The sequence below is a fragment of the Xiphophorus couchianus genome, chromosome 2 (assembly GCF_001444195.1).
Source record: "Xiphophorus couchianus chromosome 2, X_couchianus-1.0, whole genome shotgun sequence".
NCBI lineage: Eukaryota > Metazoa > Chordata > Actinopteri > Cyprinodontiformes > Poeciliidae > Xiphophorus > Xiphophorus couchianus.
In genome coordinates this window covers 10,285,188-10,300,212 of record NC_040229.1, presented here as the reverse complement: position 1 = coordinate 10,300,212, position 15,025 = coordinate 10,285,188, and the positions used below count along the sequence as shown (strand labels likewise).

The following is a 15,025-nucleotide window of genomic DNA, read 5'->3' as shown; positions in this document are numbered from 1 at the left end:
TTCCAAAGAAGATGTGAGCTAAAGTGACTATAGGAATATTTGCAGCATTTACATTGTTGATAATGCTAAAGTATTTAAACTCTTAAAGTTTTGTGGAAGTACACAGAAAAAGATGCATGTTTCTCTAACTGTTTTGCAAACAAAAATCTGGAAAGTGCAAAATGTCAATAATAATGTATTCAGCCCCCCTTTACTCAGAGGCCCTACAATGAAATCCTTTGAAACAAATTTCATTCAGAAATCACAGAATTGGTTTTAAGAGTCGTGTTGCTAGGAGAGTGTTATTTAAAGAGGTGGGCATGGTAACTCTGGAGGAGCTGCAGAGGTCCTCCGCTCAGGTGGGACAATCTGTTAACAGCTCAAATGTCAATCATCTTGTCAGGAAAACTAAAAGCTTAATTTGTTGTTCACATGTTACGTAGAGAGCTGGGATTCACAATATTGGATTTTTGGTTGATATCCGATGTAAAATTGGCCGATAACCGATACAAATACCGATGATTATCCATAGCTTGTAGGATGGACTGCTGGTGGGGGGTTTCTCCGTGGTTCTTTTCCGTTTGGCCACCATGAACTCATCGTGATGGCAGTTCCTGAGACGGTTCATTAGGTTCGAGGACTTTGTTGTCGCTCCTCCTCGCATCACTGATGCTGAGCAGTCATTGCAAATAGCAGCTCTGCTATCAGTTTCCGACACTTTAAAAAAACTTCCACATCATTGACATTTTCACTTGGTCCGGCTCTCCCGCTGTCATGACGTTGAGCTGTGCTGCAGGCATCATTGTTATATAAAAACATCTTTTATAACGGTAATTTTGAAGGAATGTTTGATATTAAATTTTACAGCTGATATCGGCCGATACCGATACAACGCCGATAATATTGTGCATCCCTAGCAGAAAGCTCAATAAACACACTATATAAGATCAATTTGACCTGTTTGGCTGCCTCTACCCACTTCTTTATGTCCACTGTGAAACATGGTGGTGGCAGCATCATGCTGTGGACGTGCTGACTACATGTTGCAGATTAATTTCTTACAAAAAAAATCTTCCTATTCATGTGCAACTTTTCTAATCTTTCACATAAAATGCACTTTTGTGGACGTAATGTGACGGTTGTAAGGAAAAAGATAACGGTGCATGAATATTTCTGCAAGCTGTTTCTGGATGACCAGGTCGGTGGGGGAAGTTCCTTCAAAAGGCCGTTAATCCGTCCAACCATGTGTGGACGGAGACGGGGCCGCTTTACCTGCTGGCGGAGGGCAGAATGAAATAAATGCCCCTGGAGCTGATGGAGAGCTCAGGAATGCAGGTCAGCTCCGCAGGAGAGGTCTGGATTAATGTAAGGCAGATGTGCATTACTGACTCCTTACGGTTATTATTCATACTCCCCCAAAACATCAGATCTCCAAAGCTACAGAGTCCCCGAGATGACAAAGTGGGACTGGTTTACATAACCTTGTCTCAACAATACTTTGTACAAATAAGCAGAGAGTCAGAAACGGACACGGAGATTGGGTAATGATTTGAGAGGCTCTGGAGAAATGAGATTGTTTCTGGGAAAGCCTCACTTTGTGCTTCAGAGGCTGTTTACATGCAAGTGAACTCACTGCTGAATCTTGGGTTTTACTTTTAAGCTGCGGCTGCCAATAATTGCTGCAGTTTGAAAACTCTTTCCTCTACGGCGAATATTCTAGCACCTCCGTGATCCTCGAATGTGTCCTTTTGAAATTTACATTCAGGAAACACAACCATCGAGTCAAACCTTCGTGGGACACTGCGCATCCTGCGATGTGTAAAAGATTCGAAAACCAAAACACAGCCTTCGAAAAGCCCTGGCGGTGCTTCAGAAAGGAATCTTGTCAAAATATAGCAGTCAGAATCCATGTTTAAAAAGGCTAGTGGAGGTGATGTCACAGGATATGCATCTACTGATGGCTAACACATTGTGTGGTTAACAAAAGCAACGAGGTGACACCCAGAGTCTCGGCCATGTGGTTCTGTGCACCAGAATAAATTTGAATATGTAATAAACGAACGTTTGGGAGGGTAAATTTCTGCCTGCAGAAAGTAAAATAATGTTTTCTCACTGCACTGTAAAACTAAAACATTTAACAGGATCAATATGTATCAATATCTTTGAAAATATGATTAAAAGCAGTTACTGTGTGTAGCTTAGTGATACAAATCACACTTTTATATGTGGCTGGTATCCTAAAGAAGCGCATTACAAATGGAGGTATTTATCAAGAGCAGAATAAACTTTTAAATGTGGTTTAACTTGAAAATGAAAGTCCACCTGCTGCCTTGAAAATGCAATTTAAGTCAACAAGAAAATTGTTTTGGTTTTAACTCAGAAATTAAAGTTCATCAAGTTGATTTAACAACAAGAGACAAATTGTCTAAACATTGTTTTTTAACTTCATTAATCTTGAATTGTGAGTTTTAACTTAATGCTGCAATTTAAACTAAATAATTATTTCACAATATACAATAAAAAAAATCTGCCCTCACCCACTTAAAGAGCCACATTTCTCTATTATTTTACTCACAATACAAGTTAAAATAACTTATTTTACTTTAGAATAATTGAAATTCTTGTTTCAAACTGCAGGAACAAAATTTCTGATCTGATAATGAATTTTATTAAACATCCCAATGAATTCAGCTCAGAAACATTTAGTGTGAACAGGACATTATCCTCAAGCTTTGCTAACTGAGAATTGCATTAAAATGAACATTTGCCTTAATAAAACACAAGAGTCAGATCAATGTAACGCACTTCCATCTCAGGAGACAAAAACATGCCGCTAAGCATTCTGGGAAATAGTTCCCACTCCTGTCTTTCTCTTTTTTCAGTTTTTTAAGTGCTAACCTAAAATCTCTAGTTTAAATAAATTTGTCCCTGAGATCAAAGGACACAAGCATCTTCCAAAAGACAAAAGAAACAATGAAAAAGTTTAAATGAGTTTTTATTTACATTCTAATAAAAACGCCATAAATGTTTATGCTGCTCTTATGTAACCTAACCAGCTTCTATGAATAAAAGTAAAAGAAAGCACTTTTAATCGAGGAGTAAAAACTAAAAATCCCATCAAGCAGGAAAATCACTACAAAAGCTACAAATAAAACAAAAACAGGCGTCTGAAGTGTTAGAAATTACTGTAATAAAGACCTGAAGAGCCAACTTTAAAAACAAAACAATTTAAATGCAGCATTAAGAAGGCAGGGCAACATTTACATAGCTTTTATACCAGACTAACAAACTGGTGTTTAGTTTTGACTTAAAAACATTTTTTCTTGTTAATGCTGGTATCTTCATTATTGTTTGGTGGAGAGGCTCCTTACCATCACCCTAATCTTTACTCTCTCATATTTTCTGTCAATCATGTAAGAACTTAGGATGGACTGCTCTAAGACGTTCATCGCACTTTGATTCAAAAGAAACAATTGGTAAAACTAATTTTAACTGTACTTTAAATCTTAATCTGTTGGGTTTATGAATGATTTTTGCGCTTGTGTAAATCAAGGCAGACTTTAGGGAAAGAAATATTGGAAAATGAAGATTAATTTTGTGATGCAATAAATAAAATAAAGATTTTAGAAATATCAGGCTACAATAATTAATTTTATACTCAAAGTATTTCACTTTTTGAGGATAAGATAGTCAGATACTAGAGAAATAACTCTTCAATTTATCTGCAAAGTCAAATCTTGAATCACTAAACTGACTCACTTGGCACAAATATGAATTAATACTTCAATATTTGCTCATTTTAACAATGGAGGAGCTTCTAAACTGTACAATCACATGGCCACAAAGTGAAACATTTAGATGTAAAAGTACTGCACATCCAAATAAATATATTAATTTATAGACAGCCAATATATGGTTATGTTACGCAGGGGTAAAACCTCAACACGCTGCAGAGTTTCTACATGTCTTACTTATCTGTAAATAATTCTGCTAGATTAGAAAGTCTCTTTTTCTGAAACTGCAAAGTTAAAGTTTTGAATATGGACAAGTTGCCTGAGTTCATCTTAGGAAGCACAAAAAGCAAAGTTGTCAAACTAGTTTTTATTTTGGGTCACATCAAGATCAAAAATGTCTTTATAGGGCCGTTTGTGGTGGAATGTGTTGATAAAACTACTTCTTAAAAGACAGTTAAAATATTAATAAGTATCTGTTTCTGCATTCAATGAGAAGTTTTTGAAATTATTTAATAATATTTAACATATCTTCACATTTGTCTAATTTGGCACAATGCAGATAAAACTGTTGATTTGACTGATAAAATCATATTTAAAAGCACAACTGTTATCATAAAGATTTTGTTTCTTCAGTCTAAAGGGCCACGTGAAATTTTGTGGCGGGCCATTTCTGGCCCACGGGCCTTGAGTTTGACAACATGTGATAGAGGATGATACAAGGTGTTAGTAAATTTAGAAATTGACACAAATTGAGTTTTAAAATGTAAATTTTTCTCCAGGGAACCAATAAATGACCTTTCCCCCCAAACTTGTAGACATTAATTATTTTTAAGCATAAATTTGGGATAAAGGACAATAAATGAACTATAACATTTACCTGTTAAGTTTTTAAATGTTTTTGCACTATGAGTTGTAGTATTTTTTAAATCATACAAACTTCTTCCCAAGTTTGAAAAACTATGTGCTAATCAATCAAATCAGATGGTTTTTTTGTTTTGTTTTGTTTGTTACATTCAAATCCTTCAAATCCTGAACATGTACACTATTTTTTAAACAAAAGGATGAAGATATTTTTTGTTTTAAATCAAACTTTGATGTGAACACCTAAATGAATCTCCCGAGGTTCTGATGTCGGTGCCGTTGCCTCAACCAGAGGTTATAAATATCCCCATCTGGTCACCACTTATAAGATTTCTGAAGGATTTCTGATTTGCACATGTGACCGGTAATTGTGTAAACCCTAACCTGTGATACTTGAAAGCTTAAAAGTCAAACGTAACTAAGAGTAACTGCACACTTAAGACCTTGTATCTGAGTAAAGTACTTTGTTGTTGTGCAGCTGATTTTATCCTCCACTTGTTTATGAGGTGAGTTGTGTTGGTTTGAAGCCCAGAAAGTTAAATTCTGCTAAGGGACTCAAACCGATCTGGACCGGCTTTGGAACAATTTACAATTTAACTGATAACATCGGTGAGACAATTTGCAGACATTGTATTTGATTACATTTTAATTAACATTTCTCTTAGCTAGAAGACTTTTGGGTAAATTAGTTAAATCTGATAGGGGTGGGCATTTGTTGTATCGTTTATCATGATAAATTTCTAATCATGATGAGAATTTTTATTTCCAAATTTTCAATTAATGATGTTTAAAAACCTCTAAAATTCTCTGTTTTGTTGGGATTGTTATTTTTATCCACTGTTTGTTCAATGAGAGGATCAATATGTATCAATATATTGGAAAATATGATTCAATGCAGTTACTGTGTGTAGCTTAGTGATACAAATCACACTTTTATATGTGGCTGGTATCCTAAAGAAGCGCATTACAAATGGAGGTATTTATCAAGAGCAGAATAAAACATTTATAGGAGGTTTAAGTTGAAAATGAAAGTCCACCTGCTGCCTTGAAAATGCAATTTAAGTCAACAAGAAAATTGTTTTGGTTTTAACTCAGAAATTAAAGTTCATCAAGTTGATTTAACAACAAGAGACAAGTTGTCTAAACATTGTTTTTTAACTTCATTAATCTTGAATTGTGAGTTTTAACTAAAAATCTGCCCTCACTGAGTTAAAGAGCCACATTTCTCTGTTATTTTACTCACAATATCAAGTTAAAATAAATACTTATTTTACTTTAGAATAATGTAAATTCTTGTTTCAAACTGCAGGAACAAAATTTCTGATCTGATAATGAATTTTATTAAACATCCCAATGAATTCAGCTCAGAAACATTTAGTGTGAACAGGACATTATCCTCAAGCTTTGCTAACTGAGAATTGCATTAAAATGAACATTTGCCTTAATAAAACACAAGAGTCAGATCAATGTAACGCACTTCCATCTCAGGAGACAAAAACATGCCGCTAAGCATTCTGGGAAATAGTTCCCACTCCTGTCTTTTTCTTCTTTCAGTTTTTTAAGTGCTAACCTAAAAACTAGTTTATTAAACTCTTGGAGGTTTGACTAAATTAATAAAAAGTTAACTCAACTTACTGCTGTAAGTTTATCTTTCACAAACTCACATTTAGGTTCAAAATCTAAAACTGGATACATTTATTTGACTTAGAGAGTAGAAGACACAACTAAATGCAGCTCAAATGTTTTACAGTGTATGTTTTTGGGGGCTATTATTACTGTGCCTTGTAATCAAAGCCGTACGATTACCTAAAAATGAATAAAAGTTTTTAACGGCACTTTTATTGTCATCACAATAGTATCAGAGAATATCGTGATAAAACTTTAAGTTCACATCTCCAATGTCTAAATGCTTGATTTCTTTATGCCATCATTTTACTCAAAGTCAAAATTATTCAAATAAATTAATTAGGTTATCTCTGTGTAAATCTAAATGATTCAATATTCTGTCACTTTGCTGCCGACACACCTGAATTCCTCCAACGTTCAGGTAAAGCCTGTAAATCAGCCACGAATTGAGAACCAGGGTGGAGCCAATCAATAGCAAGGAAAATGGATGCTGCTGGTTTGCATATAAGCTAGCCAATAGCATGTCAAGTACCGTTGCACAGGAATCTCAGCTTTAAATATTTAATATATAATCTGTAAGTAGATAAATCTGCAAACACTGAACTGTGAAAAGGCTCAGGTACATTTTATCGCCTGTAAGAGACTGTGGTGAAAATCTGTCGGTTGTTTATCTGTGCCAAAAACTGAATCAACAGGTTTGTGCTGCTTCTCTGAGTTACAAATGGCTCCACTGCTGATACAAGGTTCAGTAGGTTAGCTGACCAGCAAGTTAGCATTAGCATCTTCGCTGATCTGTTTAAAAATGGAAGCAAACTTGCAACAACAGGAGTCTTTTCCCACCAACAAGACTTATGACAGTTCTTACCTTTTACTAAATGAATATATTCATTGATAAAAATCCAACAATAAAAATCCAGAAATCCAAACATATCAGTGTTATGTTTTACTGAATAGAGAGAACAATTGTTGACTTAACATCTTGAGCTAAACCTGGGGAATGTAACGTATTAAAAATGTTTTTGTTGTTTTTACATATTTGTTAAAACTGACAAGTTCAGAAGGTTAGCTTTAGCATCTTTGCTGATCTATTTAAAAATGGAAGCAAAGTTGCACCAACATGTGTCTTTTCCCACCAACAAGACTTATGACAGTTCTTACCTTTTACTACGTTACTGTATTCATTAATAATGCAGCAGATCCAAACATATTAATGTTATGTTTTACTGAATAGAGAGAACAATTGTTGCCTTAACATCCTAAGCTAAAGCCGGGGTGTGTAACTTTATTAAAAAATGTTTTTTATATATTTGTTAAAACTGTCAACATGTCGTGACCTTATGGTACATGAGAGGTAATTTTTTTAATTACCTGCCTTCTCCCAGTGCTTGCTGCAGAAATACACAGGTCTGTCAGGAACAACCAATCAGAACCAGGAGGAGGGTCATAGCGCTGTCAATCATGCACTGTAAATTTGTAATCCCCCTCCTTCCAAAACTATAACATAACCTGAATTAACTTTGTGCTCTACTGGGCCAGCAGTGACGGTATGGAAGCCAGTTTTTCTCAAGGCTTAGCAGAATGATTCCTCCGGTTCCCAGGGAATCTGCATTCTTCTCTGAGCCGTGTAGATCTCTCCTTAGGAACATCTGGGAGCCTCCCTTCCACTGAGGAAACAACGCTCAGCATCAGGCTTTACCCTGAGCAGCGGAAAACAAAAATCCAGCATGAAACATGTCGGCAGACATAAATTCATTGTCACCTGTTGACAGCCAAACCTAATGGGATATTTGCTTTGTATTTACTTCATATAAGGTGTGATACATGGAGAGCCATTGCAGCAAACAGCAATCAACTTTAAGTGTTCAGAGGGAGCTTTTTTGTTTTAGAGCACTCCGTTTAAAAGCATTCCCTTCCCCTATTTAGTGTTTTGTCATTAACCCTTCCCCAGGTTACTAATTTATAGTGTTTCTTTTATTTGGCTTCACTTGACCCTCCCTGTCCCATTCCATAAAAACTAAGAGGGTGCCCTGTTGCTTTACAACCAGTTAAATTACACTTTGATGTTTTCTCTCTGTGTTCAGCAGTGATTAAATTGCTGACCCTAGTAAACATCTGACCCCGGCTAACTGAAGCGGTCTGCAGCTTGTCACAGAACAGGGACAAGCTGGCGAAGTTCAGCGCGTTCGCATACATGTATGTGTGTAAACGGCATGTTGACGAGCGCTGCAAAGAGAACCGCTGTCAAAAAAAACACATTCCTTCAAATGCCAAAAAAATTCAAAGCCAATGTAGAGGAATTTTGGCTTCCCAAAGAAAGCCCTGTCTGATGGCTGTGTTTTCCAGAAGAGACAGCTCAGCATGCGGGGGAAAACTTGAAAATGCTTGTGGCAAATGCCTCTGTGTGGTTAGCGCAACAGAGACAAGATGATAACAGAGAAAATATGTTGATTAGTGCAGAGTTTTGTGGAGATAAATGTCAGAACTTTACACATGCAAAACTTGCTAAAGGTGTTATTTAATTTTTGTTGAAGCTCAAGATCTGTTAAAGTTGAACAGCTTGACTTTCCCACTGCAGGTAGACTGTCTGAATAACATTATAATCTCCATCTTACGTGTTTGAAAGGTGCCTGCTTGGATGCCAGATTTTCATCCCTAGGATATTGTTTATTTCTGAGCAAAGCTCCTAACTCAGTGGAACAATTTTACACTTCCTGAATCTGTATTTTTAGTAGCATTATTTTCTAATAAGATGGGATTTCAGTGGTGAGTCTGAACAGTCTATGTCTTGTTATCTGATAATGGCATTCTAACTTTTTTTTTTTTTTTTACATGACCAGCATTTTACACAAATTTATTGAAGTAATGTGACAGAAAATGTGCTTTTTGTTAAATGTATTACACGTCTGGTTTTTCAATTTGGTCGGATTTACATTCAGCATACTTTTCTCCGTCTAATTCATATTTAAATGAGGTTGTCAGCGTTGATCCGAAGTGGTACAAAAGGCTTAACGTTTGATGTCTTTGTTCTGACTAAATCTGAACAGGATGTACTGGCTAAAATGGGACGTTTCTAGCATATTTTAGGGATCATATAAAGAGAAGAACTGGCTGTCTTGAAGAAGCCATAAAAAAGATGTCGATAAACGTCTTGTGTTTGGAAGGTTGTATTTAAGGGTTAGTTCAGGATTTTTAAAGGAAGGTTCTGTTAAAACGGGCAGTGTCTGATAAGCAAACAGTCTACCTCCTGGGATCGTCATTAAGTAAAAGATTTGTCTAGGCCTGCAGGATGAAGCTAATGCATAATCCAAGAGAGGTCGAGAAAAAAAATATTTCTCTTGCCTTAATAAAACACTATAGTGGTTTATTTAAAAATCTATTTTATGATCTTTTATACGGTCACCATGTTTACATAATTTGATGATTATTGACACAGGAAATGAGGGTAGATGATGATGCACCACCTGTAATCATCTAACAATGAAGAAGTTCAGGGTTGTTTCCCATGTTGTTGTTTTTCTTTTTTTTTGCAACAATACACCTAATGGAAATGATTGTGTCATTAGCAGTCCCCTGAGGATATTAGATGGTAACACCTCATTTAAAGGGGACACAGTGTGCAAAATTCACATTTTGCAAGTTTTTGTACTTCTAAAACAGACCAAGCGTTTTGTGACCATTCTAGGCTCTTATTCTATGAAAGCCTTGACTGGACACACAGAAAGTGAACTGCTCCCAAATTTAAGGCCTTAATACTGTAAGGCAACAGCAAATGAACTGGTAGCATGAAATCGAAACTGGAATGCAGTCGTTTTTTTATTTAAATAAGCTAAAACATGACTTTATGAACTATTCCTACAATCTGTAAAACCTTTATCTCATGTTCTACTCCATTAAAGTAAATTTGCTAATGGTTACAGGCTAATGGCAGCTTGGCAGCCAGCTAATGGCAACAACCATTAGCTGGCTACTTGCTGGTTAGCAGCAAGTAACCATTAGCTTGCTGCTAATGATTACCATTAGCAACAGGGTGTAAAACTTAAGTATGAGGATGTAGAAAAAAGACATTTCCTGATTCTCTGCTTCCTCTGATATGCAGCTGTTTACAGGTAAGTATATACCAGCTTTAAGTAAATAACTTTCCACCATTGCCTTACTAATTCCTGTGCATTGACCTTGTAGCATGCAGTTTGATCTCCGACTAAAACAGCCTGCCGCGATATTTAGAATTCGAACATTATTTTGCTTCTTTGAGAAAGCATATATAATTCATATGCTCTACTGCGACTTACTTACATAGGTGCTACATAGCTGATGAACAGTGGCCCTATAAATGTTGCTTAACTTCTTGCCTTTCTATGCAGATTCTCAGTCTGCACTGAGGAAGATCAACTCACTTTTAAATGTTAATCTGTTTAACTGACACCAGAATAAGCATTGAATTTATTCAGCTGTTAAACATAAAATAAGACAATACACTACGATTACATTAAAGGAAACCTTATCTGTCCTCACACAGTACAAAATGGTGAATTCCACACATTTGATCCCAATTATGGTGTACTATTCAGGGAGAGACAGCAAAAGAAACGCATGTTTCTGAAAGCCATAAAAGGACTTGATATTCCACAAAATGCTCTTTAATTTTCCTCTTTTATCCTCATGCGACACAATTTTCAGTGTCTCAGCAAACACAGCAACAGTTTAATGTTAAAATATTGTCTTATTTGTTATGTTTATTGCATTTCGAGTTTAAAGGGTGACCTTTTATGCTTCCTTGCACAGATTAGGATAGGTCTATGGGCTACACAAAACATATTCATTACATTTTCTTGCACAAAGAGATTTCAGTCTGCTCAGTTCTGCCCATTTTGATCTCCTTTCAGAATTAGCTGTTTTATGGCCTCTGCTGGTCACGCCCCACAACTCAACGTTTACATTCACACATGAAAATGGCTGCAAGCAGATACGCAATTATACAACCGTACATCTTTGAACAGCATTAGTGGAGCCTCCTGCACAACCAACAAAAATGCAGCAAGTTTCTGAATAGCTAGCCAAAAATAACATACTTGTACAGTGCATACAGCGGTAAAACCAGTTGATCAAACTCCTGGAGCTCAGTTTGGGTTGCTAGGTAACGGGAAGTGCCTCTGTAACACTCCAGAGGTTTTTGAAACGGGTCATTTTCCAGAGACCAAAAAATATTAACTTATTGCCTAAAACTAACTGTGTGGTTTTTTTTAAAGCATTTTGGTTGATTTTTAGAAGCAGAAGAAACCAAAATGCAAGTATAATTTAATAATTTATAATTTAGCATAATACGTCCCCTTGAAAGCAAGCTGCTGTTCATAGTGTTTTTTTTATATACATATATAAACATTGAACTATTTCTTTATGAGAAAAGTAAATATAAATTTATTCCAAAATGGAGATAAAACGAAATGAGAATCCTAAATATTTCCGGACACCTTCCTGCTCCCGTGCTCAGTGCACCCACGTGCCCTTTCAGCCTGACAGGATATGGGCCTTGCTCACGGGGAATAGCTGTATTTTCCCCTCACGGACACGAATGCCAGGCAGGAACTTGGACTTGACCTGTCTTTCTTCACAAACATGGCAGCTATGCTTCCTCCTCGAGGGGGGAGAAACAAAAATATTGCACAGTGCCTGAGGAGAAGAGGCCAAATTCAAGGGGTTGGTGATGTCAGAACATCTGCTTGCGGGAAGACCATAAAAAGGTCTGACAGGTAGATCGTGATGATCTGAGGTCACGAACTCCAGCTGGGAGAGCTGTGCTGTTCCATTAGCGTCTCAGCTGGGACAGGTTGGAGACAGAGTCCGGAGGAGGGCTGCTGCAGCTTTTGGCCAATAGATATTGACATTTTATTGAAGGAGGCTCTCGCCAAAGCAGAGCTAATCTGTGAAAACAAACATGGATGTTGCTGACAGCCTCCGCCTAGCTTCATCAGTCCAAAGATATTTAGTCATCAACAAGAAAAAAAAAAAAAAAGATTCACAACTGCCAAAAATTATAATTTTGCTTCCCTCGACAGCTGGTAAGGAGTAGTTTCATTGTTCCAAACTGAAATACAAAGTGACAAACTAAAATACATGCACACGGGCAAATAAAATTGGATGCATAAGAGCCACAGATGTGTTTCTATGATGAGAAGTTAAACGCCCAGTGCATTTAGGATGAGGTGCTCCCCTTCCCCATCGCAGGAAAGGCAAACAGAGGCTGACCGAGCTCAGTGTTCTCGCCGGTCTGCAACCAGAGCCCCTTGGCTTATTTATTCACATGGCTGTTTGTTTATTGAAGCAGAAGGCACAGCTTTCTTCATCTCCTCAGAAAGACACAGAAAAAGGCGGCGACGGGAACAGAGCGAGTTCTGTCCCAAAATGGACGCTCGAGAAATCGAAGGCGACAAACACAATGTTGTTTACATCTGACAGGGTAAGACTGGTTGTGGTAGTAGTTAGAGCGATTCTCCCCCCTCCACGTCGGCACTCTGCACCAAACAGATCTCAAGATGGAGCAGATTTCACGTAGCTCGGATTTCACGTAACATGATGGAGAGATGATAGGGAGGGGACTTTGTAGGTCATGTCACAGGTCACTACCAATGTGTTGTGACAAACCATTCAAACAAGAAAAAAAGAAGGCACTTCTTCTCAGCAATTGAGATTTATGCTACATTTCTTTAGGTCTCTAAATAAAACATGAGTGAGACGATGCACATGGTTCCCACAGGATTTCCGTCCATATCTAACCTTTTCCAGAATCAGTTTTAAATTTTTGTATTGCGCGGGATAACTATTTAATCAAGGATAAATATGTTTATGTAAGTAGGTTTTATTATTTTCCCACAAGTCCTGAAACTACAAGGTGTCTCAGATTTGGAACTGTGTTAAAGGGAAGGGGACAGTTTCATAAAAGATTTTTGGGCATTTGGATGAGTAAAAACTCTATAATATTGAAAAATGTGGTCGATATCATCCAATATTAAAGAATCCATAATAGCGTAATTGTATAAAGATGAAATAAAAAAGCATCAGACATCACAGAAATAAACAGATCTTCATTTTTCAAATGTGTCTGTTGAATTTGAGTCAAAAATAAAAACATATCAGAAAATGTGGACAAAAACACAAAATAAAAGTCATCTTTTAAGCACAAATCATTTTAAGCAGCCATTTATTTTTCCAAGAAATTTAAAATTTTTATCTTCCAGACAAAATGTTAATTTTTCCAACATGTTAGCTAGAAACATAATTTTGTTCATTTGCAGGAAAGTAGTAGCTAGAAACATGACTATGTTTCTAGCTAACAAGCTAAGTCGATAGCTGCTATACAATAACCTGATGTTTTTAAAATCTGTATTTGTTCATATTTCTAGTAGGACCAAAAAAATACAACAGTCCAAACTCATGTGATGTATTCTGAGTTTTGCACTTTAGCATCTGCCAAGTGTCGACTCTCCTTCTTTTGCAGACGTTTTTAGAAAACTCAACTGTTCCAGTGGCCACTATTCAATTTGCAGTCCAGATTTTATTCCCAAATATCTAAAGGTCACATTTTTGCAACTTCCCTTTAAATGTTGGTAATAGCCTCATAAATTTCTCTTCCCCATCCTGTCCCTACACATACAGGAAAAGACCACAGTGGCCTGACAGAGTCTGAGCTTCCGCCAAGTGTTGATCCTCCTGGGATGGAGGGCAGCTACCTGAACCTGAAGGAGCCCGTTGTGAAGGGGCCAAGCGAGCGTTCGGGATCCGACCTTTCCAGCCCGCTGGAGAAAAGCGAGGCGGAGAGCAACAAAGGCAAAAAGAGACGCAACCGCACGACATTCACCAGCTACCAGCTGGAAGAGCTGGAGAAAGTTTTCCAGAAGACGCACTACCCAGACGTTTACGCTCGCGAGCAACTGGCGCTGAGGACGGACCTGACAGAGGCTCGGGTTCAGGTGAGAGTAAAAAAGAAATATTCCCCACGTAATTTCAGTCTCCCTGGACTGAAGTCACCATTCTGTGTTTCCAAAATGCCTTGGTAACACTCGGTACAGACCATATTTTCCCAGAACTTGGCACCTTGCAGAACTTATAACAGACTTTACCATAAATTTGTATGACTACCTCATAGAAATTTGGCAGGTACTTTGCAAATATTTGCAAGGATATTTCCAGAAACTGATGAGGTATTTTCCGGAAGCTTATCAAGTACTTCATCGAACCTACTAACTTCTTTTTCTGCAGCTTTTCAGAATTAAGCAGGTATTTTAGTTTATCATGATTAAGACAATCAGGAAAGTCTTTGAAAGTTCCAGGAAATTATGTACGTTTCGTTAAGTTTCAAAAAATACTATCTAAGTTCCTGGAAAAGTACCAGTATTACCTGTGAGTTGTGTTATTTATTGTTACCAACATTTTTACTGCAGTGCTACAGTCTTGCAAAATCATGAGATTTTTAACTTTTTGTGGGCGACGTTTGTTTTCAGATGGAAAAAAATATGCAAACAATGTTTTAATGGTATCAACTGTACCAATGTTGTAAGCATGTTGAGTAATTCTTGAAATAAAATGGAAATTAAGTATTATACCTTTCACTTAAAATAAATACTTTTTAAAAGTGTAGGAACCTTTTATCACATATATAATTTATCTTCCAGTGGAATACACAAAAGGAGACAAAGAGACAAATTTAGGAATTTAACAACATTCTCAAAAAGAACATGCCATTCATGTTAGACAAGGAAATAGATAGTTAGCTAAATTTTTCCGAGAAATAATCAAAACATTTAAACCTTTTGGAAATGTGGAAAATAAGC

The 15,025-nt window shown here is 36.8% G+C and overlaps 1 protein-coding gene across 1 annotated transcript in view; it reads left to right on the top strand.

Annotated features, from left to right (window-relative positions):
* Positions 1-15,025, top strand: part of LOC114135217 (homeobox protein aristaless-like 4) — a 32,581-nt gene that overhangs the window by 2,667 nt on the left and 14,889 nt on the right. The window contains exon 2 of the mRNA XM_028002301.1: positions 13,851-14,164. Within this exon, the coding sequence (XP_027858102.1) occupies positions 13,851-14,164 (314 nt within the window). The remainder of the gene's footprint in view (positions 1-13,850; positions 14,165-15,025) is intronic.